Genomic DNA, 26,649 nt, shown 5'->3' on the forward strand with positions numbered 1-26,649 from the left:
TCTCCTCTCTATTGGTTATAAATAAATAAATAAGATATTCTACTTGTATTTATGTTTATACTTCTAATCAAAACAAAGTCGTTTGGTTGTTGGCAAAAGCAAAACCATACGACATACATGATGCTACATTTGGAAAACATAACTTGCACAACCAAAAACGTGTTTTTTGCTTGTCAATCCTCTACTCTTCTTCATCATCTTCTTCTTCAACAAATTCCTCTTCTTCGTCGTCTTCATCGGTTTCGTCTACTTCTTCTTCTTCCAAGTCCTCCTCACCAACAATGAAGCCTCCAAGTGTTTCATCTTCTTCACCCAAACTAGAAGTCTTCTTCTTCTGCACAGAGCTTTTACTACCACATTTTGTATCCTTCTGAGGTTCGAAACTGGCCCTCGATCTTGTAGAATATTTTGGCTTATTTACCTTTCTAAACTTTGCAACAAGCTCCTCATCAGCTTCACTCTCCCCTGTCCACTCCTCATCCTCATTTTCTTTGCCTTTTTTCCTCTTTCTCGGCGCACCCTTACTCTCCTTCTGCTCAAATTCGTCATCATTTTCGCTTTCTTTTCTAGGTTCCTCAAGAAACCAGTTCCACTTCTTTACATCACGGATCATTTGTTTGGGATAGGGATCAAACTCATGCCCCATTACAACAAAACCAAACTCTGCATTCCAGAAAGAGTGTGACATTATCATCACAAGCATAACTGGTAATTCCAAGTACCGTAATGTATAAAGAAGAAAATTTAACAAGAAATATGCATACACATATACAATGCCCCAAATCGAGAAGTTAGCCGCTATGAATGAATTAAGTTACAGGTGAAAGAACTCAAAATCTGTTATACACCACATATACAAGGTAGCAATTTTAATGTACAAATATTGCCTACAAAAGCTAAATTGAACACAATAAAGTAACACTTCAATGGCCTAGGAAGTAACCTCAAATTCTTCATTACAACATCCTCAACCTTTTGATAACAGACATTTTACCAATTTCAGATAGTAACACCAAAGATTCTCAAAACAGTACCAATTCACAAAATTCAAGATTTCATATTTCTTTCATTTTTACTTAATTTATCAGCAAACAAAAAGAATCACTAAAACTGTACCTGAAAGTAATTGCAACCTACAAATTGAAGTCATTTAATTACTCTCATGAACACTAACAGCTCATCTCAAACAAGGAAAAAGGAAAAGAAACACAAAAAGCCACCCAAAGATCTCAAGATAAGATTTTTCTCTTCATTTGTTCAATTTTCACGGCAAACAAACAAGACCATGAAGCAATTTAGAGCCAAACCTTTGACAGGGTCAATGCCTGAGACATCAAGACCTTCCAATTCAGACCCACTTTGCAAACCCTCAGCCAACTCACTCTCACTCTCCAAAACCCTGTTCTCTCTCTCTTCCGCCTCAACATTTCTCACTCTGAACCAAACGGGTCTATTCCCAGACACGCAGAACCAATCACCGGCCGCCACCTCACCCTTCTCCGACCTCCTGAAAACCCTAACTCCCCCATCCTTTTGGCTCCGGACCCATATGGGATTCTTCCCTAGAACCTCAAATGAAACGCTGGGTTCTGTTTGGTTCGCGCTTTTGTGTTCAAATTCGAACAAAACATGACGACGAGACACTGTACGGTCGTTGGTGCTGAACCCATTTCCTCTTCCAAACACAGCCTTCATGACCCTTCTCTAGTATGAGTTTCGAATGGTCTTCCACTTCAATTTCCATTGCCATGGAGTAGGAGGATCTTTGAACTGTCGTTACCTCTGCCTTTGTCTAGTTTGTCCCCACGTGTTAAGCACGTGAGTATTAAAGCAATTTATTTTTCTTTTTAAAGGTCATGAGCCAAATTTCATTTAAGCACATTGGTATGAAGTGTAATTGATTCTTCCACATATCATATCTACGTGAAATATTATTTTTTGGATTAACGAAAACTCCATAATTCACTCTCTTATTTATATAAACTTTAAATACGTACAATCATTCAACAAATGCCCAAACTTTATGTTTCATATAAATATTTTTTTTGTTTGGCACTTGTTGTAAAGTTCAAATATGGTTCGAGTTTATAACTCTATCTCATCATTCTTTCATCATTCTATTTATCTGTTAAATATTCGGGTGAGACGCCATACTATTAATTTGGAAGTAGTCGACTCATTACATTTTAATTGAAATATTCGTACTTTCTCGATGTTTGAGAAATGAGGTATTCGAACTTGGATATCTTCCATCATTATAGAGGAGAAACATCACTAGACTAAATAGTTAATGGGCTGCAAGATTGGTGTTTGGGGGCTCTCCTTTTTTAATATGAAATTTGGGCTTTCTTTCTGTTTTTTTGCCTTTTTATATCTCTCGTAGGCCAACCATATACAAGAAGACGAACCATATACGTGGGCATATATAACACGACACGGAATGTTAATTGTCGTTTGCTATAACTCAACACAAATGACATAGCACGACTCCGCAATTCTCACCGTTGGATGGTCTTCGGCAGAGTACGACACCATCTCACTCAAATCTCAGAAGAGAACGGGAAAACGACTCTGGTTTCATACTTATACTCCAAGGTTCTTTGAACCTAGACGACACCTTCGTTGTCGTCGTTTTCTGGGTTTCATCGTCCTCGTCCAAGACTTCCATGATTTCTGATCCTTTTAGCAAACCCTAGTTTCGGTACACAACTAATTTAAGGTCAGTATATTCTGTGCTTGAATTTGTATGCGTAATTTTCTGTGGTTTCCGTTTGTTTCCTGGGAAAATGTTGGAAAATAAATAAAATTTTCAAAATTGCGAAGTTTCAATTTTTTTTTTCATGAAAAGTAAGAAGGTTTTGCCCTATTTTGGCTAGAAAATAATTGGTTGTTGAGTTTGACGTCACTGGTAATCTGGGTATATTTTTCTATTATGGTTTAGATTTTCAGTTTTCTATTTTTCTTTTTCAAAATTTTAGAATTCATTAAAGCATGAGCTTGGATGCTTTGAAAGTGATACCCTGGTTGCTTTAATAAAATACTTGTAGCTTAAAACATTTTTAAATGAAAGTTCTATTACATTTGGTGTCTCCAGAGGAACAAATTTATCAAAGCTTTCTTTTTTGTTTTCCAGTAAATGGGGTTTCAATTTTCAAGCAAAGTCAACTTCAAACTTATCTATAGTTTATTTGCAATTGTATTTTATGCACACAACAGAGTTTTATTATTGGCATAATTTATGGGGCTAGAGTTTAATGTTTCCCTTTCCTGAGTTTAGGATTATTTAAGCTAGTGACTCAAATGGAGATGGAGTCGCATATAAATCCTGGACCAATTTATAAGTCTGTACTTTATGATCAAGATAATCATATCTCTTCAGCAATTTGGAATGGACAGGTTAGACAAGAACTTTTCTCCTTCATCCTTTTTAGAACTTGGTTTTCCGCCCATAATTTGACTGATTATGTGTACTGATATCTCAATCAAAATGTATAGGAGCGTGGTGTTCTTAGATGTCATGAACACACTTCAATGCTCGAACAATGGAGACTCACGCCTAAACAGGCTGAGTTGGTTGAGATGGCCGGATTTAGCTACTTTAGATCGATACCAACAATTGTTCTTGACAATTCACTCATCTCGGCACTTGTTGAGAGGTGGAGGAGAGAAACAAATACATTTCATTTGCCTGTTGGAGAAATGACTGTAACTCTTGAAGATGTTGCACTTATACTTGGGCTACCAATTGATGGAAATCCTGTTATAGGTGTACCAGTGAAGACGCCTCACTCAGTATGTGAAGACTTACTCGGGAAAGCGCCGAAGGACCTAAATGGAGGAATGTTGAAGCTAAATTGGTTGAGAGAGTGCTTTTCTAGATGTCCTGATGATGCACCAGTTGAAGAGATTGAGCGCCACACACGTGCTTACCTCCTATATCTTGTGGGTTGCACAATATTTTCCACAACTACTGGGAATAAAGTATCTGTTACATTTCTTCCATTGTTTGAAAAGTTTGATGAAGCTGGAAAATATGCATGGGGTGCAGCAGCATTGGCATTCCTCTATAGAGCTCTTGGTAATGCCTCCCTTAAATCTCAAGGCACAATCAGTGGCTCTTTGACACTACTGCAGGTAACATTAGCATGCTGTTTCTGTTTATTATTTATTTGGGTCCTCCGTCTCTGGATGAATGGCTTCCCAATGATGCGTTGACTCTCATTAGTTGTTATTCTTTGTAGTGTTGGAGTTATTATCACCTGAATATTGGCCAACCAAAGTTCAATGAAGAGCCAAACCATAGTTATTTTCCATTTGCTCTTAGGTGGAAAGGAAGATCAACGGGATCAAGATCGAAAACCAACATTGTTGCCTACCGCAAGGCCTTGGATTCACTTCAACCTTCTGATGTAAGTCCAAATACATGTTTCTAGGTTTATATGATATAATTTTGCTTGGATGATGATGAGAACAGTTGGTATGGTATTGACATTCAGGTTAAGTGGTTTCCATACAAAGATTTTGATTACACAGTTATACCCGAAGATATAAAAAATAAGATGATTTTACGGACATCAAAAACTATGTTGATATGCTTTGGAAAGGCAGAAAGACACCTCCCTGATCGTTGTCTTAGACAGTTTGGCATGCCTCAACCTATCCCAGAGGATGTCCAGATATGGGAGAGGAAGATTCCTGCAGTTGATCAGGGGGTAGACTTGTCAAAGGATATGGAGTCAGGGGGCAAAGGGAAAATGCGCTCAGAGATTAGGGAATGGTTGGAGCGTCGACTCCATATTCTGGAAGGTGAGGAAGGTGTTGACGAAAGCACGTACATGGAGTGGTACGAGAATATTACCCGTAAATTTGTGGGAAGGCCTGAATCTTTAGAATCTGAGTTTCAGAGAATAGTAAGTTTATGCTCTCTTTTTTCTTCAAAGTCAATAACGCTTAATAATAGTTAAAATTGTACTTAGTTATGTTTCACTTTTCTTTATCTTACAGGCTGCTGCTATGAGAGAAATTGCGAACATAGCTGATTCATTGTTAGTAGAACAGATGGAATCCCAAGATAGGAAGTTGCTTGATGAAATCAAGAGTACAGTGCATGTCTGTTTGACGGACGTTGTTGGGAATTCCAAAAATGGTAGGTGTAAGAATGCTGTCAAACGTAAGCGAGAGGGAGGATAATCCAGCTGGTGACTATGACTAAAGTAAGCGATGGAGCTCCTTACCGAGAATTTCAGGGCATGTTTGTTTTGTGAGTCTCATGGTTCAGCAGCTCCAGGTAGTCTGATGAAATATGCACTTTGGAATCTCTGTGACAAATGCATTTAGCTGTAAAGAAATGCTTTCTTTAATGCAAGGTAAATGGACAATTATTTTATTGACAGAATTGTCAATCATAGTTTGTAAGGATTGTTCAATTATATGAATGAAACATTAGAAAATTTGCGGTTGGCAATTTATGATATTTTGCCAGATTATTATGTTTCTTTTCTTTTTTCATTCGAAGTCCATGAGATTTGAACAACTCAGTACCTCCTCCAACAAGTGGAGACTGTTCGAATTGGTAGTGCTAAATGCTTATTTGAAAGAAAGGAAAACGATAGAAAATCTTCCTTAAGTTGAAAGTTGTGTATAGAAATTATGAGAATAATGAAGACGAGATCCAAAAGGAATACAATAGTAAGAATTGTCGAAAAGCATGAGATTATGGGTCTTTAAAGTGCCTTGTGGACACACTGTTTTCTACAAGTTGTGTATAAAGGACCTGCAGTCCGTTTTATGTGCACCATTACAAAGAAAAAGAAAAATGGATTTCAGAGCAATCCCACTGTTCCTCACACTGCATGCTAAACGTTTTGGACAATCAAGCCACCATTCATTGAAACAAGTTTTGTTGTTGCAGGAGACTTCCAAGAGGCATTGTCCCAATAGCACGAATTGTGAAGGATTTACTACTCGATCTTTCAAGCTCTTCATGAGGCGCGATGATTCGAGCAACTGCTACCATACCTTAACCATATGAACAGTAGTGGTTACTTGCTGGCTTACTACCTGAATATAAGTAGAAGGCAAACTCCAATCCCTACCCACCTTCCACAGCCTCCAGTAGCTTTTCTTGATTAAACAAACGTTGGCTGTTGAACTAAGTGCACCTTTTGGGCATCATCGATATCCCCACACAAGAGAAACACCATTTTTTTCAGTTATGGCTCACTTGTTACTGTATCATTTAGCTCATCCTGCTATTAGAAGAAGATATACGTTCGAACTGCAAAGTCTTGCTTGATCTCAGCCACAAAAAATGTGCTTTTAGTAATGGTATGATGGATAGCCAGGACTTGTTTGGGGAACCTCATTGCAAAAGTTAAGACCCGTTGCCACCCAATCATGTAATTCCATACCTGGCATCTGTGCATTTCTCTTTTTGGAAAGAAATAAGATGAATACAAGCTATTGCCCAGTCACCCAGCCAGCATTAACAATGATTGTTCTCTTTAGTAATTCATAAGAGGTAGTGTCTACTCCTCAGGCTTCAAGTTGACCTCCTGCGGTGTCCCCATTTGGTGCCGAGCTCTCTTTTGGATGGCTGACTCATGGACCTGATCCTCAACCTCCTGCTTAATACAATCATGTTAATTTCAAGTGAAAGAAGTACAAAGGAACAAATGAACCTGACTCACCCTTGTTGAAAGCATATGCTTCAGACCAGCAATAAGCTCCAAGAAATACTTGTAAGCAGCCTGGTGAGGCTCCTGCATGAAAACCTGGATTTTAGACCTCTATTAATAAAGAAGGATTGCAACCTGAATAATCCATCACCTGTAAGTCTGAAGGCAGGGGTAATCCTTCCACGACAGGAGCCTTTGGAACTTGGACAAGTTGGGTTCCACCTGCATCATCTGCTAACATCACACTCCAAGAAGGGGGATTGGAAATGCCCAAAGCCTCGAAGTTAACCTCAGAACTAATCCCAGGTGGAAAAGATGTTTGAGACGAAGAAGTGACAGTTGCAGACTGCAGATACAAAAGAAAAATAGAAACCTTAATATCAAAATCCCACTCGGGCACATGAACACATCACATTTGATATAATTATAAAATTGAGTGTGATGGATCTTGTATTGTAAACCAAGGGGGAAGCCTTGTGCATGTGAATCCAATTTGGTGTGGCTCAACTATTTCAATCCCACGCCATCATTTTTCATTACAATACAAGGATCTGGAAGCTAAAACCAACTCACCATTAATCCCAAGTCTGGTTCACCAACAACTACCAAATCTTTGTCAGCAGCATCAACAACACAAGGATCTACCTGTTAACAAATTGTCTCGAATTAATGAGATGTATTCGCACAGAAGCAATATACACAAAAGTAGGGAACCTTTTGGCTTTTGCAAACGTTTCTTGGTCTTCACTCAAACTTGTGCTGAATGCACATGTTCTAAGCAAGCATGGTGAACCACTTTGCAAAAGGGCCAAGTCAAGCCTCTCAATTCTCAAATGCAATAAATGTCTTTGATGATAAAGAACTTCACTTCTAAGAGTCCACATGCATTATGATAAACAATATGTGAATTTTCCTTTTCTCCCTGACAAAATAAAGAAAACCGTCCTGGAATAATACGTTTAAAATGGTTTTGATCTGTACCTTTGTCCTTCCTACAGCCTTCAATGAGTAGAATGAAGGAAATTCCAAATTAGGAGGCTCCAATAAAGCATAGACTCCTTCATTGTTATACCTCTTTTCATCCAACTGCACAATAGACAATCCAATTACTTAGGTCTACAACTCCTTCAGTTACTTGAAAATGAAAAAAATGCTAGTTTAATGGCCAGGGAAACAAAAAGAAATTAGGTTTAATCAGTAAACTAAAACATAATTGAAACTTGATCGTTGGAATGAAGCTACAAAATAAAGAAAAAGATGGACTGAGGAACCCTAACCTGTGGGTAATCCGAAGCACTAAACAGAGTGTACAGTTTTCCTGACTCTCCAACATGATCTAAACTGTACCCACTTAGCATGTCACCAAATTCATCTTGATCTGCCCTTACATCTGGGCCTTCATGTGATCTTATGATCAACTATAACAACAAAGAAAAGATATCAATCTTAGAATGACAACTCATGAAAGGAGCAAGTCATATTTTCCCAAAATGCAGCAAAAGTTTGAAACCTAACTGAAACATTTTGTGCACAGCTGCAGACACTATTGCCAAAAAACCAAAAAAGAAAAATTCAAAAGAGGTTCTAAGTAATTTTGAGTAATAATGACTTGCTTGCATGTATGTTACAATGTATGCATAATAGTACCTACCTAATAAAGAGAAGTTAAACAGAGTCTAATCAATGTTGATTAATAATGACTTGCTTGCGCATTACAATGTATGCATAATACCTACCTGATAATTGATCAATATGCACAAGTTATTTATCTTGATAAATTCAACGAACTGATCATAACAACCAGAAAATAAGCATACAACAAGAATGTCTCAATGCTACAGGGTGTAATTTTGTTAAAGAACTTGGTTCGATGATATGCCATTAAGATTCTAATATCCAATTAGGTGAATACATGGCATCACAATTTCAAATTATGATGACAGTGAGAAATACCAATCGCAGACAGAGACGTTTGTTCAAAATATATCAGCTGGAGTAAAGTGCAATATTCATAATATTACCTTTAAGTTGGATTGCTTTAGAAAATCCTCAGTGCATTCAGGACCCCACCAAAGACCCCGTTCTCGAAATGATTTTTCAACTAGACCATCCTCCTTTGATGGATCTGACCACAGCACATCAGTCAGTATTATATTTGGACCTTCATCTGGAGCATCTATAAGAGATCTTTGAACCTTAGATAAATCTTCTAAAGAACCTAGTTCCAGCCTTTCTTCCCTCTTTCTTTTAGACCTTCTCAAAGAGGTAGCACACATGCTCCGAAAAAGACCTCCATGAGTGGTATATACACAATTGGCTATGATCGAAGCCAGAGGGAGTTCCTTAAAGCAGTCAAGGCATTTATTGTAGACATATTCACCTTGATTACCAAATTTGGTCTCAACCTCCACCTCAAACCCCAAAACGGATGTGCAATATTTAGACTCGTGGTTCCCACGAAGTAGATATACTCTACAAGGCATCAAGACCTATAAAAATAAAATAAAGTGAAAAACAAACTGAGAAAGAAATCATATTAAAGTCCCAAGAGTAAGTGCACCAAAATGCTACGCAATCCAAATCAACATACAATGCAATTCGCTTGAGGACCATATAACCAAAAACACAAAAATAAAATAGAATAAAAGCATTAGCATGCGACTTGGCCAGATGCGTGAACATATAAAAGGTCATATATAAATTCTTCTAAGTTTCTATATCAGGTCAAGTCAGAGATTAACAAGAAGCCGTAAAGGGAACCAGTAGATTACAACTAGCACTATCTTCATGTTACCTTCCAAGCCAGCAAGACCAGAAACACATCCAAGCCCTGTGATCCTCTATCAACATAATTTCCATTAAAAACATAAAATTGCTTGTCAGAGGGAAAACCAGCATGTTCAAAGAGATTGAGTAAATCACGGAACTGTCCACGAATGTCACCAACTACAACAACTCTTGAATCCTCTCCATGGCAATCCACTGCCACACAATTCGGCTCCTTGCAGAGGATACTTGTAGCAGTATCAATCAATTTATCCACGACAGAAACTGACAGAACAGATTGAAAATCCAATGGTGACTGCTCAAGAGCAGACATCATTCCCTGAACCCACTCTAAGGTTATCCTGTCATCCAAAGGCCAGGAAAGAGAGTGCTGAAAGGTTGAGGACGACAATGATTTCTGCACCTCACCTTGACAATCTTCACTCTCAAACTCATCAGCTACTACCACGAGGCAGTCATCTTCAAACATCAAACCTTCTACTCTGCCAATCTGCTCCTCATGGCCGGTATCCATTGTCGCCTCAAAAACACTTCCTCCCAACTCATTCCAACCATCTTCATTCTTGGAAACCGCTTCCATCTCTGCATACTTATCTTCAACCATCGTCCTCTCAGCACCTAGCCCTCCAATCTGGACATGCCCATTGGACGTGTGCGTTACCCCATAAACAGGGCTTTCCATCAGCTCAGGCTGACCATCTTCATTTCTTAACTCAGCTTCTACCCCTCCACTCCACACATCCTTGTCACTTGTATAATCATCATCAGCCCCATCACCCTGTAACAATCATCAAATAAACCAACCAACCCAAAATTGAACAACAAGGTGGACCAACAAATCGCAAAATACAAACTTGACATGGTAGCTCATAAACATACATACCAGTTCACTAGGTTCACAACCCAGCATGGTTACAACTCTGGGACGTTTACTCACAATCCCCATTGCAATCTCCTTCATCCTCAACACCTTTTCCACCTCTTCCTCACCCAACCCATCACACGAAAGCCTTCCCAAAATGTTCACCACGTCCCTACACGAATCCACCTGCACCCACCACACACCCAAACCAATCAATCAAACGACAAAACGACATAAACCCAAAAGAACCCACAAAACCATCGCTTACCATCTTCTCAATACTGGAAGACAAGGCCTTTTTTACGTCACCGGCGGTCACCTTCTCAACTCGATTGTTCACAACTCCGCGCGCGATTTCCCTCATCATCACCAGTGAATGCACTTGCTCGTCGTTTAGGTTCTCAAAACACATTGCGTTTATGCTCTCCATGATCTTCTTGCAGTCGCTTTTCATTCTCTCTTTTCGACGGTCCATGTCTACAACACCAAACATACATACAGCATTAGCTTGACGATCAAAATTATCAAAGCATACACTGATTTTCTTCGACTAAAATGGCATCAACACAGCTGCTAACCTTCGCCGGGCATATTCGAGTTCGAAATTCAGAGACTTCGTGATGGGATTTTGGTGAAGAGCTTAGTCTGGGAAATTGGTAAAATGCAGAGAGAGACCAGAGCGAGTTCCTCGTTCACTGAATCGAAATGCAGAAATCAAACGACTTTTGCCCTAAATCGTTTCGATGACTTTACTTTTAGGCAAGTAAGACAGACGACACAATTTTCCTGTCGTATATTGACGACCAAGGCCCAAGGCCCAAAAAACCAACACAAACTACCCAAGGATGGATCTAGGCCCAGAATCAGTTGTGGTGTGGTGTCCCTATTTTATTTCTGTGCTGTGATTATTAAATTATTATTATTATTATTTTGAACTGCCTGCGATGAGTTCTTTTTTTAAAAAAAAATTAAATTTATTTTAGAATTAAAAAAGATAATGGGTAGTTGTGTTCCATAAAAATAAGATCCATTATCTGAATTTTCTTTTACTTTTAATTTTTTTAATATGAAAAAGTGTGAATTTACCATATTATCCTCATTTAATTAATAATTTCAATTCTTAATGTTTGCATTAACCAATGACATTTTTTGGTATTTTGAATGTTTCACAATTTTCTACCTTTTGTTTTATATATAGAGATAACATGTTTTGTGATTATATCCTAAAATTGAAACTTCCTTGTAATCAAGCTTTGTTATCTTATTTTATTTATTTAGGGAATGTAGGAAGCGAGAGTCAAACTCTGACCTTATGTGTGAGATGTGTAAATTCATGGAGCTAAGCGCCTTTTTTTTTTTCTTTTTCTTTTTGGGGCAAATTCCTTTAGGCTATGATTTATGTGTTTTGGATGTGTGTTTTTATCTGTATAAATGTTTTGGGTTTTTTTCTTTGGAATGTGTTGAGCATAAATTTCCATGACTCAACTTGCTAGAACATGAGTGAGATGTTTAGGTATAGGTATAGCACCATGTTAAAGCAATGGGCATGAGTAGGCAGGAGCTTATTAGCTGGATTGGTTCTTTTATGCTTAAACTACTGTGGAAGCAAAGCCCTCTTGAAATATACCTTTCCCTATTGCATTGGCCGTGCTAGCTTCCTCCTGCAAACGTATAAGTGCTTCCGAAGAAGCAATAGCGAATTCATGTATAACTCCTGGTAAAAAGATTGAAAAGATAGCTACCAGTAAGCTCACATATATATTGGTCACTGCATTTGTCTAATTTGTGCACTGGGACTCCAAATGTCTATGTACTTTCATGAAGTGCTCTTTTTCACTGTGTTAACACAAAATTTGGGGGAAGGAAACTGTAATGGACTGATTCATATGAACTTTATGTTGATAGTATTTTCCTGAGTCGGAAATACAAGTTTTACTTTAGTGGTTTATATGATATTTGATTTCTTTACTTATTGTCAATTGATTTTGAATTGGATGCTCGCATACCATATATAAATTTTTTGTAATAGATCTACTATTATATTGGTCCAACCATCCTTTGGTTTTCACAAAATTAATCTGGATGGATGAATCATTGGCCTGGTATTTTCATATCAATAGCAGATGGATGTAACCAAATATATATGCAATACTTACAGGCAAAAACTATATATTCAGTCTGTTTGTGAAAAATTGCTAGGCTGCAGCAGGATTTGTCACTTTACTTGGGACAGTTCATAGTTCCAAATACAACCTACCACTGTGTGCAGCTTCAAACAACCTTTGTTAGTCTGATTGGGGCCCTTTCAATGAAAGTCCTTAACCACTGACATTTTAACTGGACAAAGCTTCAACACCATGGCAGATTGCCCCCTTTTTTCCATGACATTTTACTGTTTCAATAATATCAGCATCTATACATTTGGTTCATGTGCAATCAGAAGCTAACTATGTAGTGGATGCCTAGTTCATTTTAGGGCACACAGCATCCAAAGACAATGACTTCAACAACATAATTATCCTTTTGTTGTACTGAATATATATATGTATGTACTTAGTTGTAGCCTCCATAGAGAGTTTCTTGTGCAGACATCAAAGTAAATATGCTGCCAAGGGGACATGTGCCCACTAGAATCCAGGAAATTTCTAATTTGTATGGACCATATGCAAAAGATCATGATGAGGCCTCATTATTAGTTTAGGGGTGATGTGGTACTGTCCAAAGTTTGTCTCTCACTCATCCTGAAGATTGGTCCTAACCATTTGTCTTTCATCAATTTTTAATAAAAGGGAAAACTACCTCTACATTTATTAGAGAAAAAACATCTCAACAACCAATAATAGATGATGATGGGCACTTTATATTTGAAATAAGATCATCAATTAAGGTACTCATATAAAAGTTAGAACTTTGTAAATAGAGTTAAGCAACAGTCAATCGCCTATGCGCACGTAAGTGATTTCTAACCGTACATTAATTTCTAGGAGTTATATTTGATCAATATTCAACAGTCACGCATGAATATGTCTAGAATCTTGACAAGAGTCAATAAAGTCATGTTTATGATCAACAACTGTCAACCCAGCTAACCTTTTGCAGCCTATATCTTTTGACACAACAAATATGGTACCAAGTGTGATCATACCGTTGAAGCTATGCTTTGGTTTATATAAGGTTGAATATATGGAGCTGTGGGAGTGGGAGAGAAAGCATCTCAACTGCATAAGAACGTGGCATGCGCACACTTTTAGCCCCAAACTGGGTCCACACGTACCTAAATCAAATTATGTGCAAGGAATCTATGGCTGGACGAACTAATTAAAATCCCATATTATTATTATTTTGCATTTTCAAATCAAATCAAGCATAATGGTGATGTTCCTCCATGCACAACTGGCATTTGTGCTCGAAGATTCTATAGTTGTGTAAAGTTGTAGCAACAAAGCAATCCCCTAGGAATACAGCACCCTCCTAATCTTGCTTTGAAGATGCTGAAAATAATTATAGTTATCATGACATGACATGAGATTATAGATAATTTCATTTTTCGGAAATATATATGTAACCCGACCCTTCTATTGAGAGTGCAAAATGTGTGATTTTATGTAGGTTTTCAATACTCGTAATGAAAACAGTCTTGTCATTTTGAAATGCACTTGCAAGATGTGGAAAAAGAATTTGCATTCTCATTTCTAAATGCCAAAACATTGCACTCTATCTAACACCAAACCCTATAAAGATTAAAGATTAGAAGGAAAAACAGAAGCTAATAAAAATCCCCCTCAAAATGGTTTTTTTTTTTGTTTTATTTTGTATACAAGCGATATTCTAACTTACAACTCACACACACACACACATTATAAATGTCATGAGAGTTCAACTTAAAACCACATGTATCCAAGCCAATACTCTTTTCACTAAACTAGACTTCGTTGGTTATCAAAATAATTTTAGATGTATTAAACCATCCCTTTTTTCACTTTTTTAAAATTTAAATTTTTGCTTCCTTTTCCTTTCTCTTTTCTTTTCTCCTTGGCCCTTTGTAATATATATAAGTTATCCTCAAACTTGAAAACCTGTTGAACACAGGATAATACTGAATTAGGATCAGAGAGGTTTTGGACAACATCGAAACAGACACGATCTAGTAGATCTTCTCTGTCGTTTAACTATTTATCCTTTCAATCCAAGCACACAATAAAATATATTCTTTCTTCTTCTTACATTTTCCTTCGGTTTTTGGTTCTAATCTATTAGCCTTCAGATTCATTGTTGACACGAACACGATCTGAAACATGTTAACACGACCCATTGTCAGATCTACACACATATTCTTTTCATTTGTACATCAATATATTATATAGACGTAATCATTATTAATGAATGCTTGGATTGATAAGTTTAATTTAAAACATAAGCTACATGAAATTTGACTTCAATAGTATAAGTCGTCAACATCTAAGCTACCATTTTTAATTTTATTTTTATTGGAATGTATCTTGACATTCATCCAAGGCCGGCCTTCCTATTGCTCAAATAAATTATTACATGTTTTATTAAAAAATTCATATTTAAATTTTATTGAATATGAAATATTAATGTTTTTTGTCACCAAGAAATCAAATTCAAATCCAAATCTTGTCTTCTAAAACTAACAAACCACACCCAACATTAGAGTATTTTAATAGGAATATGAATATTTTTATATTATAAATTCATAGTCCTTGCTTAGAATTCTACACATTGGTTAGATAAAAAAACCTTGTCTCATTTCAAATTTCCCCTTACAAGTTACATCTACCATGTAATGTGGTGGTGACCTTTGTCTCACCTGCCCTATTAGATTCTTACCAGTTTATCAAAAAAGAAACTTTACCCACAAATCAAAACTCACCCTTTAATCTTGCCACATTACAAGCAAAAAGTTCATTGATTGAGTGATTTGAGAAAAAAGAAAGGAAAAAATAAGAAAAAAAGAAAGAAACTTTGAAGACTTGCAGCTAAAAAACCAGTCCCATTACGTCACTCACTGTTCTTCTTCCCCCCATAACTATAATCATGGCAATTTAAGACAAGTAAGCAAAAGTTCCTTAACCCCCTTCCTTCCCTCATCTCTCTCTCTCTCTCTCCCTCTAAAAATAACTCCTTTTGAACCGGTCCATTTATATCATCCATCTCTCTTTTCAATCTCAGCTCTTTATTATCACCCCACTTTTCCTCCCCCACTCTCTCTCTCTCTCTAGGGTTTTGATTTTGATTCCTCTACACAGACCCAGAACCCAAATCATCAATCTTTCAATCAATTATCTCTGATAAGTGTCATGACTTCAACATCTGTGAAACCCAACTTGTTGCCTCCGAGCTTGGTCTCCAATCTACAAGATGTGTTGAGCAAAAGGGCTGGTGGTGAAGGAGACAAAACTGCTGAATCTACTGACCCTCCTTCTACTTCTGAAGCTGCTGATACTGTGGAGGACCCTAATGACAGTTCCAAGCCCATTGTTTTGGTCACCAATGGTGATGGGATTGAGTCCCCTGGCCTTACTTACCTCGTTGAAGCTCTGGTCCACCAAGGCCTTTACAATGTCCATGTCTGCGCTCCTCAATCGTGGGTTCTCTGTAAATTTTGGTTCTTTCTTTGTTTCTCTGTGTTCTGTGCTATTTTTCTAATATGGGTATGTGGGGGTCTCTCAAATTGTTAATTGTTTAGTGCATTTTGATGTTCCTCGCCTTAGTTTTCTCATGTGGGTAGGTAGGTTTTCTTCGATTATTGATGGTTTTTCCGTTTTGTTGCTTGCTTCCCTTAGTTTTTTCATCTGGGGATTTGGGATTCCTTCATTTGTAGTATTGGTAATGTATAATATTTTTCTTTAATTTGCAAAATTGGTTGCTTGCTTTAGGGACAAATCACTGTCAGGTCATTCTGTGACCCTCCGGGAAACGGTTTCTGTGAGTTCTGCTGAGATAAAGGGTGCCACAGCTTATGAAGTTTCAGGTATGACTATGTTTCTGCATTCGTTTCCCTATTTTCTTGTCTTTTTTTCCCAGAGTTGTTGCAATTGCAGTTTCCTGATTTAGCATGTGGAATGGATGAACTTTTATTTTTATTTTTTTGGTGGAAATGAGGTGTCATTTGTTGCATATCGATTCTTTTTTTGGTTAGAGCTTATAAATTTTGGTACTTGTGACGTGGTTTCTATCATTACGTAGTTTCAGTGTGCAAGAAATGATTGTGCCTGGGGCAGCATTTAGCAATTCTGTTCATTGCTTTTATTTCATGTTAGTTCAATTGACATGCTACAAATATATGCCTGCAGAGTTTTGATTTGTTTTTTCTTTCTGCTTTTGCATTTTGGTTGTGGACACTGATAGTAATAGGTTTTGTGACGTTCTTTTACTCAGGGACTCCCGTGGATTGTGTTTCATTAGCATTATCTGGGGCTCTGTTTTCTTGGTCAAAGCCTTTGCTGGTTAGCATTAACATGCCATTTTCGAGACACATATAGATCCTGTGTTCAGCCTTTTACTGAGATTTCTAAGTGCAATCTGGTTTCAGGTAATCAGTGGAATCAACCGGGGATCAAGCTGCGGTCATCATATGTAAGTTTTAGTTTATATGCCTCTATAGTATTCCTGATGTCTTTGATTCTGGTATTCAATATGTCAAGTTTCTTTTGGTACATAATTTTTTGTAGTGATATATTTTTCTTCTTCTGACTCTGTTATCTTTTCTCCCCATGCTAACAACGTATATCTTGTATTTGGATTCTAATGTTTGTTTCAAATGTTAACTTTTACCAGGTTGTACTCGGGTGTTGTTGCTGGAGCCAGGGAAGCATTAATAAGTGGAATACCATCTTTGTCAATATCACTAAATTGGTGAGTTTACAAACCCTGCAATTTGATTCTGAGTTTCTTTTGGCATACTAATGTCTGTACGTTAATCTTTGGTGTTATAATCCATTGTAGGAGGAAGGATGAAAGTCAAGAAAATGATTTCAAAGATGCAGTTGCCGTCTGTTTACCTTTGATAAATGCAGCTATCAGGGATATTCAAAAGGGAATTTTCCCCAAAAGTTGCTTCCTTCGATATAGAGATTCCATCATCTCCTTTGTCAAACAAGGTTTGTGTTTTTGAACCATTATTATATCATTTGTTTATGAAAATGATCACTGATGGTCTCAAGTACTCTAGGAATTTTCATTAAGTAATACAATACTTTCAACTTAAATGGTGTGCTCTTATATAGTTTAGTTTATTTATCGGGTGATGGTATTTTATGGGTGATACACAAGTAGATTGCAATTGGCAAAACCTTCAATGGAACTAATGTAAAGCTGTGATTTTGAGGAAACTCAACTGTTTTGTTTGGCCTCTTTCTAGTTATTTTGGTGTAACTGTCCATGTGTTGATTGTCTTCCGGTTCGCACTACTTTGACATTGATTTTTATTACCACTTAACTTAAGTAATGTTGCAATTCCATGTGTAGCAATCTTTACATTATTGAAATCTACTCAAAACTCCTAAAGCTCTTTAAGAAGTGCTTTCTGTGTTTCTTCATCTTCAATTTTTTTATGTTCACTAAATATATTCTTATTTGATTGAGGTATGTGTGTGAAAGAAATGCAGATATTTGACTAGTTTGTGTTGCATCAGATCTTAGTTACTTATATTCTGTTTGTGTTCTAACTCCTAATTGAACAGTATAAAACTATAAGCAAACCTGAAGGAGAAGGGACATTGTTGTCCCATGCCAGGACATCGTAGTTGGATTACCTTAACATTGCATCTAATGAGAGGCAATGAGCTCCTTCTCTTTTGTTGTTCAAAGTACTTCTGTTTTAATTTTTTAACCACTTACTGTGGCCGTTAATATGAAGTCATGATTTGAACATCTTTTGGATGTCCTTTGTATGTTATCTCCTACTTATGTTTACAGTATTTTCTTCTACTTGATAGGGTTTTAAGTTGACCAAGCAAAGCATGTGGAGATCAACTCCTAGCTGGCAAGCCATTTCAGCTAGTCGGTATCCTGCTGGACATTTCATGAACAGTCAACAAAGCCTTGGAATTCAGCTTGCTCAGCTTGGTCGGGATGCTTCTGCTGCCGTAAGTAGCTAGCTCTACTAAAGTGACAGCTTTTTTTGTTTTTATGTTAAAATTTTCTGATTAATGTTTTCTGAATAGAGGGATTACTCTTCCTACTTTGGTTTTCATTCTTGGATTTTTGTATCCCTTTTCTTTTCATCAGGGTGCAGCTCGTCGCGTGACGACACAGAGGAAGAATGTGGAGATTGAATCAACTGGAGCTGCGGGAAAATCTGACTTTGAACGGGTGAAAAAATACTTCCGACTAGAGGTAAACAAATTTCTGGCACGTAAGCATATATGAGGGATAATAAGGGTCTGAAAAGGAAAATTTGAATCTATAGTTTCATTAGGCTTTCTTATAATTTTCAAGTCTTTTTTCCATTTGTTTAAACTTCTCTGTGGAAGCAGGTGGCATTTGCTTCCTGTAGGAAACCTCTGAAATGAAATTAATTTAGAATAGTTATACCACGGGAGCCTATTAACATTGTAAAGTGGCTGGTTTAGGATAGCATAAATTTATTTTCCTCAAGTTGCTTCTAGCACTTACGATTAGAATTTTACCTTTTGCTATAAATAAAACTGTTGATACTATAACTCCAGCTTCTCATCTGTTTGATTTAGGTTAATCTTAATTTGTGTACTCTTTTCTGTTCCCATGTACTGATATTTTACTACTTCCGTTTATAAAATAACTAATCCAAGTGGATTTATATTTATCTTATGCAGTTTGTGGATAAGGAGAAGGAAGATACGGATGAGGATCTGGATTTCAGAGCACTGGAAAGTGGATTTGTAAGTTGAAAGTGCCATTTCTCCTCTCTATGTTTATTTCTGGAGGAATTAAATTGTTTAAGTCTACTTTCTGTTGAAGTTCAATCTGATCATTTCTGGTCCTCTTTGGACCCCATGTGTTATTGTAAGATGATCCTGTTGTAAAATCGGCTTGCATCTGATATTTATTGTCAAGAAATAATAGAAAGTGCCGTAGGAGGGGCTCCATGCCATTAAATGGTTTCAGTAGAGGTCCATTTTTATGGTTGAATGCTCATTGTCTTTTGTGTAAGTTGAAGCCCTACCTACCGTTGTAGGGTATTTACTAAAGATTTGAAATAGGTAGTCTTTGAAGACCCAACTATCGAACTCTTTTAGATGATAGGTATAATAGATGAATGTAATGTTTGTCTTAGACAGAAACATATTTAGTTTGTCCACAAGGTGGCTGACTCTTTCTTCTAATTTGAACCAACAGGTCTCGGTAACGCCTCTCTCTCTTTCAGCACATCTTGAGTCAGAAACTCAAACAGCTGCCTCCAATTGGATCTCTTCAGCACTTGAAGAGCAATAAGCCTTTCTCAGCTCCAACATGATTTTGTGTACATCTGGAGTTCCGATACCTCTTTTTTTTTTTTTTTGGGTCTGCAGTTCTGATATTTATTCACCTATTTAACAGTTGATCATGATTTCTAGTGTCCTTTTCTATAATTTAATTTATGTAGCCTCCACGTTGATAGTTTTGGTTTATTTTGTCATGGAGCAAATGCTTCTTGTAATCCTATGGCATGTTTTTGAAATGCCAGTTTGTCTTCATTTTCTTCTTCTATGCACCAGCATTAACACTGCAGGTTGTATTGTAATTGGATGTGGTTATACTCTTTACTTTGTTATAGGATGACTACTTGTTGGGTTGTGTTTGGTAGAAAGTTTTTATCCTTTCCTGTTATACCGTCTGCAAACTGGGGAAATGACAGTAGTTTCAGACGAATGGTCTGGAGCTGTAAGCCATAAGTTAATAATCGTCATACTCTGATAAATCCATGTGAGCAAGGGGGCTTGTTGTTCAAATATCGCTTGTAAAAAAAATGATAAAACAAGGGTATAAAAAATTCGGTTAAAGAAGCAATTCTGTACGGAGGGATAGAATATAATGTGTCTAAATTTAGAGAAAGGAAAAGCATACCAAAGAAAGGAAAGTGAAAGGACAAGAAAATTATAAATTTTTTTTAAATAAATAAAAATCCAATAATGAGCACATTGTTTAGGAGAAATTATTGTATGATACTAGAGTACGATACACGTGGTATGAGAGAGGTGGAAAATGTATCTCCAACTAGTAATTACTTTACACAAGAAGATGAGAAAATCAGTAATGAGTAATGTCTTGTTGCTTCTTCTGATGTTTTTGAGAAAGTGGAATGACAAAATAAAGGAGAAAGAGGTCACAAAACCAAGCCAAACGTTAAAACTTTCTTGAGCGTAACTGGACATAAAAGAACAACAGAGCAACAGAGAAACCAATGTAGAAGTGCATATTCTAACGAAGACATTACTTTAGGGAAATCAAATCAGCTAAACATAATTAACATTCTTTCTACTCCCTCAGCAAGACTAAACTTTCGACATAAGTATGCGCAAGATAGTTCGTTGCTCATTCTAATGGCCAAAGGGTAAGAGCTCCACTTTCCAGGAAGGTAAACAGTCAGCAACTTCTTGAAAGACTTTTCTTGGAGAACCCACATGTCAATGTAGTCATTTCCAGCTCTGAAATCTAGATTGGACTGCAACAGGCAAATTGATCCCTTGTACTCCGAAATTAATACCTTGCAATAATATGGCATCGGTTCAACAGCATCTGGTAGCAGAAGCTCTTCAAACACCTCACTGTCGGTATCGAAAGACAATAAACAATGAGTAGCATCCTTTTCCTTGCGCATAATCCAATATGCTACTCCATTAAAAATATGCACATTGATGAGAGTGCAACACCAGGGTCTTTATGGAAGCAGGAATTGCATCAATCCTCTTCCAAGAGTTTGTGCTCAAACTATAAACCTCCACTTCAATGCAGTGGTTCCCCACAAAAAAATGACAGCAACCTTACCACCTTGTAGTCGTTAAGCCCGGGGTGGAACCCGAATGCAACAACAGTGGCGTATTCAGGCCAGGGGAAGCACAGAATGCTGGTGGGAGGAAGGACCACATGTTTCTGAATTGATAGGTTGCATAGGTATATAGCAGTATCCAAATTCCCCAGTTCATATGACAGACAAACTAAGCCATTACTTGAACCATAAAGGTCAAGCCATTTATGTATGTACTTGACTCTATTCCACATTCCACAGAGAGTAATCAAGTTATCGGGCCCTGTTAAGAGATGTTTAATCTTCAAGCGCGGCTCAAATGTTTCATTAGAGCAAAGGGTGTAGCAAATTTTGGATTCGCATCTACTTTCGTGGAGGGCAATTATAAAAGCATGAGCATGGTTTGTGACATTCCTATTAAAATGCATTCCAATAAACCTCGGAGCTTCGAATCAAAGAACTCCATAACTTGCATACAGAAATAAACCGAATATGAGATTTTACCCGTAGTCTGGATAATACGTTGATCAAGATTTCTTCAGGAATGTGATGGGAGCCATTGCAGCCTGAGTTACTCATCCTGATTAAATAGATCAAAATGAGAGAGGTTAGAAAGGATGTTTGCTCCTACAAAATTATATTGTTCTGTTTCAAGCGTTAAGCTTAAATTCAAAAAACCACTTTGAGGACAACACACACACAAAAAGATGATTACGTCACAATAAGACTGCATGAGTGAGTGCATATTTATAGCGTTGGCGAGTAGTCTTATTGTAATTGAGATTTGTGTCCTATTATAATTTAGATTTATTTCCTATGTTATTTAGGGTTAGTACATCTTTGTATTTCTTTATAAATACCTCCATATTTTCTCTCCAAAAATTTAAAAACAAAACCTCCATATTGGAGAAGAATAAAAAATATGAGATATCTAACAAATCTGAAATATATGAAAATTAGTATATTTAACATGGTATCCGAGCCTTTCCTGTGACGTGTGTTTGCGTTCTCCTTGCAATTGAAGTGTTGTCCCCTCCCCATCTCTTTATGGGGGAGGGGGAGTGAAAAATGATATATTTCTCATTTGCACACCTTAAATACTCTCAAATGCGTTGCTTGCCCCATTACCTTGACATTCATAGATCTTCCTTGCAAAAAATTAGACAAATTGAAAATTATTAAGACATATAATTGAGACCACAAAATCAATGAACATGATGCTTCAAGAAAGTACTTAAATTTCAATAATTTAATTGCATGATCAAATGATATCATATTCAAGTATTTTTTTTTTTTTTTGTAAAGATGATCTTTGAATGAAAATCTACAAAATAGACGGTTTGGATTAGTGAAATACAAGGTGGAGTAAGTTCTACAAAGTGTCTCTCAAATAAGTTTATTTGAGAGATCCCTCATTGAAAGCTCTCTCTGTATATATATATATATATATATATATATTGTGTAATTGAAATTTTAGTACTTTCTTGAAGTACCGTGTTCATTGATTTTGTAGGATACAATTGGATGTCCAAACGGTTTCCGATTTGTCTAATTTTTTGTAAGGATAATCTATGAATGTAGACTTAAAAAATATATGGTTTGGATCGTTGAAAAAAAATTCTCAAAGTACCCTAAAGGATGTCCCTTCAAATAAAATTATTTGATGGATCCCTTAATGGAAATGGACTGTATATATATATATATATATATATATGTATATGCGCCTCTGCACACACACATGTAAGTTGTAACTATTGCTTTTTATTTATTTATTATTTTGTATATCTTAGTTTTTAGATTTTAGAAATACGAAACATAAAATGGGTCTAGTTGTGTCTAGAGGTGGCATTTTAGACCGAAAAATTGAAAAACCGCAAAAACTAACAAACTATTTACCGCAATGAAACCACAATCGCGTAAACTGAACCGCATTTTTGCGGTTGCGGTATTTGATTTTCAAAACTTGCGGTTACCGCGAACCGCAAAGTATAGCCAATCTATGTTGTTTTATTTGATCTTCTCATAATAAAATGTACTAAATTATGTTGTTTTATTAGTAGATAGCATTGATGCTCAAACAACACAACAGGGTTCTTCAAATCCACTCACCACCAACACTTGAGTTTGTAACATTGGTGCATTGTATTTTTTTTCAGTTTGTAATTTTAATTAACTTTTAATTGGATTTTTCCTTTTAGTTGTAACTTTAATTCATTTTGCTTTATATTTTCCTTTTGGTTTGTAACTTTAAAGGATTTGAAATTGGAATGCTTGAGAAGTTTAACTTTAATTGGAATGCTTGGAATTGTAACTTTAATTTTCTTTATGTTGTGAGTACTTGAGAAGTTGAGGAGATTGTGAATTTATATATGCTTGAGAAGTTGAGGTTGTGTATTTATTTATTTAGGTTATGAATTTATATTGTTATGAATGCTTGAGAACTTGCGGTTTTAAACCGTTAATTCGCGGTAACCGACCGCTTTTTGAGAAGCGGTCGGTTTGCGGTTTCAAAATCACCATACCGCAAATAGCCGGTCGGTTTGCTGTTTGAGCAAAAATTCGCAGTTGCCGAACCGCAACCACCCCTAGTTGTGTCATAAGAAAATAGGACCCATGCTCTCATTTTAATTTAATTTAATTTGTTTAATGAAAAATTATAATTTATTATTATTCTCATTTCACGAATAGTTTTATTTTCAAACTAAGAGTATTTTATGATATTATAAATATTTCACTATTCATTTGTCTTTATCTATTCCAAAAGTAAGCAAGCCAACATACTTTTCAATTGGGCTACTAATTAAGTAGATTATGTGTTTTTAGTTTATTTTGTCCTTTGAAGGGACTTGCTAAAATTTTTTGTAACGTACGTTCACACTAGTATGTTTATATACTTTCACTAAACCCTAAATGCTCATAAGGTCGAATATTATAGGCATTTACAGCTAAAGGAATTTAGCCTCCCTACAAAACAGCAATAGGGGCAGAACGCCAAATCAAATCCTCTGCAGTCCTGTAATTTAAGCATTGTCCATTATAAAAGGCAACATCCAAGTATTCCGTCCACAAAGAACAAAAACAGATGCAACATTTTTGAGCAACAAATGATGTAAAGTAGGAAATGAACCACTAGTGTAGTGGTTTGGAGTAATTGCTCTCTCAGGCAAGATCCTGGATTTGAGTCCTAGTATCTATGTTGTGTGTGTGAGTTCAGTATGTTATCGCCCCTCTCAATTAGAAAGGTCCTCAAAATTATGTAATGTAAATAAAACATACCACGCAAAAAGAAAGAGGAAGGACAAGATAGAGGAAAAAGAAAACACATATTGACATTGAGCATATAATTTAGACTACTGCATTTGTCAAAAAAGCAACCCAGACATTAAATCTTTCTCACAAAGTAACTGGACATAAAAGAACAACAGAGAAACCAATGTAGAAGTGCATCATCTAACGAAGACATTACTTTCGGGAAATCAAATCAGCTAAACATAATTAACATTCTTTCTAAGTCGTCCCTTTCTCTACTCCCTCAGCAAGACTAAACTTTCGACGTAAGTACGCGCATGATAGTCGTTATAGCGATCCACAGCCAACTTAATTCCAGTTTCTGTAACCTGCTTGGTTTCAAGATTATAAGAACACAAATAGCTACCACAAGGATATCCCACGAGGAGTTCGTTGCTCATTGTAATGGCCAAAGGGTAAAAGCTCCTCTTTCCAGGAAGGTAAACAGTCAGCAACTTCTTGAAAGACTTTTCTTGGAGAACCCACATGTCAATGTAGTCATTACCAGCTCTGAAATCTAGATTGGACTGCAACAGGCAAATTGATCCCTTGTACTCCGCAATTAATTCCTTGCAATTATCAAGCATGGATTCAATTCCATCGACAACAGCATCTGGTAGCAGAAACTCTTCAAACACCTCACTGTCGGTATCAAACGACACAAAACAATATGTAGCATCCTCTTTCTTCATAATAAAATATGCTACTCCATTATAAACTGCACATTGATCAGAGTGCAAAACCATGGTCTTTATGGAAGCAGGAATCGCATCAATCCTCTTCCAAGAGTTTGTGCTCAAACTATAAAGCTCCACTTCAATGCAGTGATTCCCCTCAGAAAACGAGAGCAACCTTACCACCCTGTAGTCGTTAAGCCCGGGGTGGAATCCGAATGCAACATAAGTGACATATTCAGGACAGGGTAAGCACAAAATGCTGGTGGGAGGAAGGACCACATGTTTCTGAATTGATAGGTTGCATAGGTATATAGCAGTATCCAAATTCCCCAGTTCATATGACAGACAAACTAAGCCATTACTTGAACCATGTATGTCAATTTTGGGCCCTATAATTTTGGGCCATGTTGAGGGATGTTTAATCTTCAAGCACGGCTCAAATGTTTCATTAGAGAAAAGGGTGTAGCAAAATTTGGGTTTGCGTCTACTTTCGTGGAGGGCAATTATAAAAGCATGATCATGGTTTGTGACATTCCTATTAAGATGCATTCCAATAAACCTCGAGCTTCGAATCAAAGAACTCCATAACTTGCATACACAAATAAACCGAATAAGGGATTTTACCGGTAGTCTTGATAGTATGTTGATCAAGATTTCTTCAGGGATGTAATGGGAACCATTGCAGCCTGAGTTACTCATCCTGATCAAATAGATCAAAATGAGAGGTTAGAAATGCGCACACAAATCATGGAACAAATTCTAGACAGTTATGCAATCACATGAAAATAACACATTCATTCCAAAAAATGAGAAACCCTACATCTACAGGAAGCAAACCCTTACCTGAACGGGCTCCCTGAGAAGCTTGGCTGTGCCGACTACCCGCAGTAAAAAATGAAGGAAGAATATATAGGGGAGAAGAGAGATGAATCATAAAAAACCCTCGTTGGCATTAACTCCCAACCGTTGGATGAGATTCCAGGGATGCAACGTGAAACCGCTTCTTTTTTTATTGGGCCTTGGCCATTAGATTCAAAGTCACCTCTAGGTAAATTACCCACAAAAAAGAGAGAGAGAAAAAGGCGGTGAGTTTGTTACAACTTAGAGTATTCACAGTGGGGGATGTAAATTCGGGAGTGTAAAGCCACTTTTACATCCCCTTTATACCTCTGGGGTGTAAATATGTTTTTGCTCCAATGGGAGTGTAAATTGGGGTGTAGTAGTGGGTCCCAAGATTTTATGTTGACTTTTCTTCATTTTTCTTCTCTTTTTTGGTAGGTCCCTGCAAGGGATGTAAAAATATATGTAAATATATATTTTATTTTACATCCCCATGATGATGATGTATATTTACATCCATTTACATCTCCCCATTGAAGACAATTTCGGTGACTCGGTGTATATTTA

At 36.8% G+C, this 26,649-nt stretch overlaps 3 protein-coding genes and 2 pseudogenes across 5 annotated transcripts; 1 reads left to right on the forward strand and 4 right to left on the reverse strand.

Annotated features, from left to right (window-relative positions):
- Nucleotides 1-15: 15 nt before the first annotated feature.
- Nucleotides 16-1,765, reverse strand: LOC103327802 (SMAD/FHA domain-containing protein). The gene is given in 3 exon segments (XM_089050598.1): nucleotides 16-663; nucleotides 1,308-1,692; nucleotides 1,694-1,765. Coding segments are annotated over 3 exon segments (924 nt in total). The 5' UTR covers nucleotides 1,751-1,765; the 3' UTR covers nucleotides 16-181.
- A 3,930-nt stretch (nucleotides 1,766-5,695) lies between these two features.
- On the reverse strand, nucleotides 5,696-11,065 carry LOC103327800 (serine/threonine-protein phosphatase 7 inactive homolog). Its single transcript, XM_008230166.3, has 11 exons — nucleotides 10,905-11,065; nucleotides 10,595-10,803; nucleotides 10,348-10,512; nucleotides 9,472-10,242; nucleotides 8,699-9,166; nucleotides 7,955-8,095; nucleotides 7,659-7,763; nucleotides 7,251-7,322; nucleotides 6,829-7,023; nucleotides 6,690-6,761; nucleotides 5,696-6,623 (listed from the first exon to the last, which is right to left on the reverse strand). The coding sequence occupies exons 1-11, from the start codon at nucleotides 10,915-10,917 to the stop codon at nucleotides 6,528-6,530; spliced, it is 2,307 nt and encodes a 768-aa protein (XP_008228388.2). The 5' UTR covers nucleotides 10,918-11,065; the 3' UTR covers nucleotides 5,696-6,527.
- Nucleotides 11,066-15,262: 4,197 nt separating this feature from the next.
- LOC103327688 (uncharacterized) lies at nucleotides 15,263-20,119 on the forward strand (annotated as a pseudogene). The gene is made up of 10 exons (XR_016126043.1): nucleotides 15,263-15,934; nucleotides 16,227-16,321; nucleotides 16,729-16,796; nucleotides 16,883-16,926; nucleotides 17,128-17,205; nucleotides 17,296-17,450; nucleotides 18,288-18,437; nucleotides 18,580-18,687; nucleotides 19,146-19,211; nucleotides 19,669-20,119. The product of XR_016126043.1 is annotated as an uncharacterized LOC103327688 (transcript).
- Nucleotides 20,120-20,661: 542 nt separating this feature from the next.
- On the reverse strand, nucleotides 20,662-26,118 carry LOC148917947 (F-box/kelch-repeat protein At3g06240-like; annotated as a pseudogene). The gene is made up of 3 exons (XR_016126044.1): nucleotides 26,086-26,118; nucleotides 25,867-25,942; nucleotides 20,662-22,421 (listed from the first exon to the last, which is right to left on the reverse strand). The product of XR_016126044.1 is annotated as an F-box/kelch-repeat protein At3g06240-like (transcript).
- Nucleotides 24,667-26,167, reverse strand: LOC103327687 (F-box protein CPR1-like). The gene is made up of 2 exons (XM_008230049.3): nucleotides 26,086-26,167; nucleotides 24,667-25,942 (listed from the first exon to the last, which is right to left on the reverse strand). Exon 2 carries the CDS (start codon nucleotides 25,939-25,941, stop codon nucleotides 24,802-24,804), a length of 1,140 nt encoding a protein of 379 aa, XP_008228271.2. The 5' UTR covers nucleotide 25,942; nucleotides 26,086-26,167; the 3' UTR covers nucleotides 24,667-24,801.
- Nucleotides 26,168-26,649: the final 482 nt, after the last annotated feature.

Source organism: Prunus mume, linkage group LG4, assembly GCF_029339155.1.
Source record: "Prunus mume cultivar Tortuosa linkage group LG4, ASM2933915v1, whole genome shotgun sequence".
Lineage (NCBI taxonomy): Eukaryota > Viridiplantae > Streptophyta > Magnoliopsida > Rosales > Rosaceae > Prunus > Prunus mume.

Excerpts from the sequence above, each read along its gene's own strand:
- LOC103327800 (XM_008230166.3), bottom strand. Across the intron at positions 10,513-10,594 it reads CTTCCAGTATTGAGAAGATG|GTGGATTCGTGTAGGGACGT; the intron begins GTAAGCGATGGT and ends TGGTGGGTGCAG. Across the intron at positions 8,096-8,698 it reads TAAAGCAATCCAACTTAAAG|TTGATCATAAGATCACATGA; the intron begins GTAATATTATGA and ends TTGTTGTTATAG.
- LOC103327687 (XM_008230049.3), bottom strand. The coding sequence starts at position 25,941 with ATGAGTAACTCAGGCTGCAATGGTTCCCATTACATCCCTGAAGAAATC.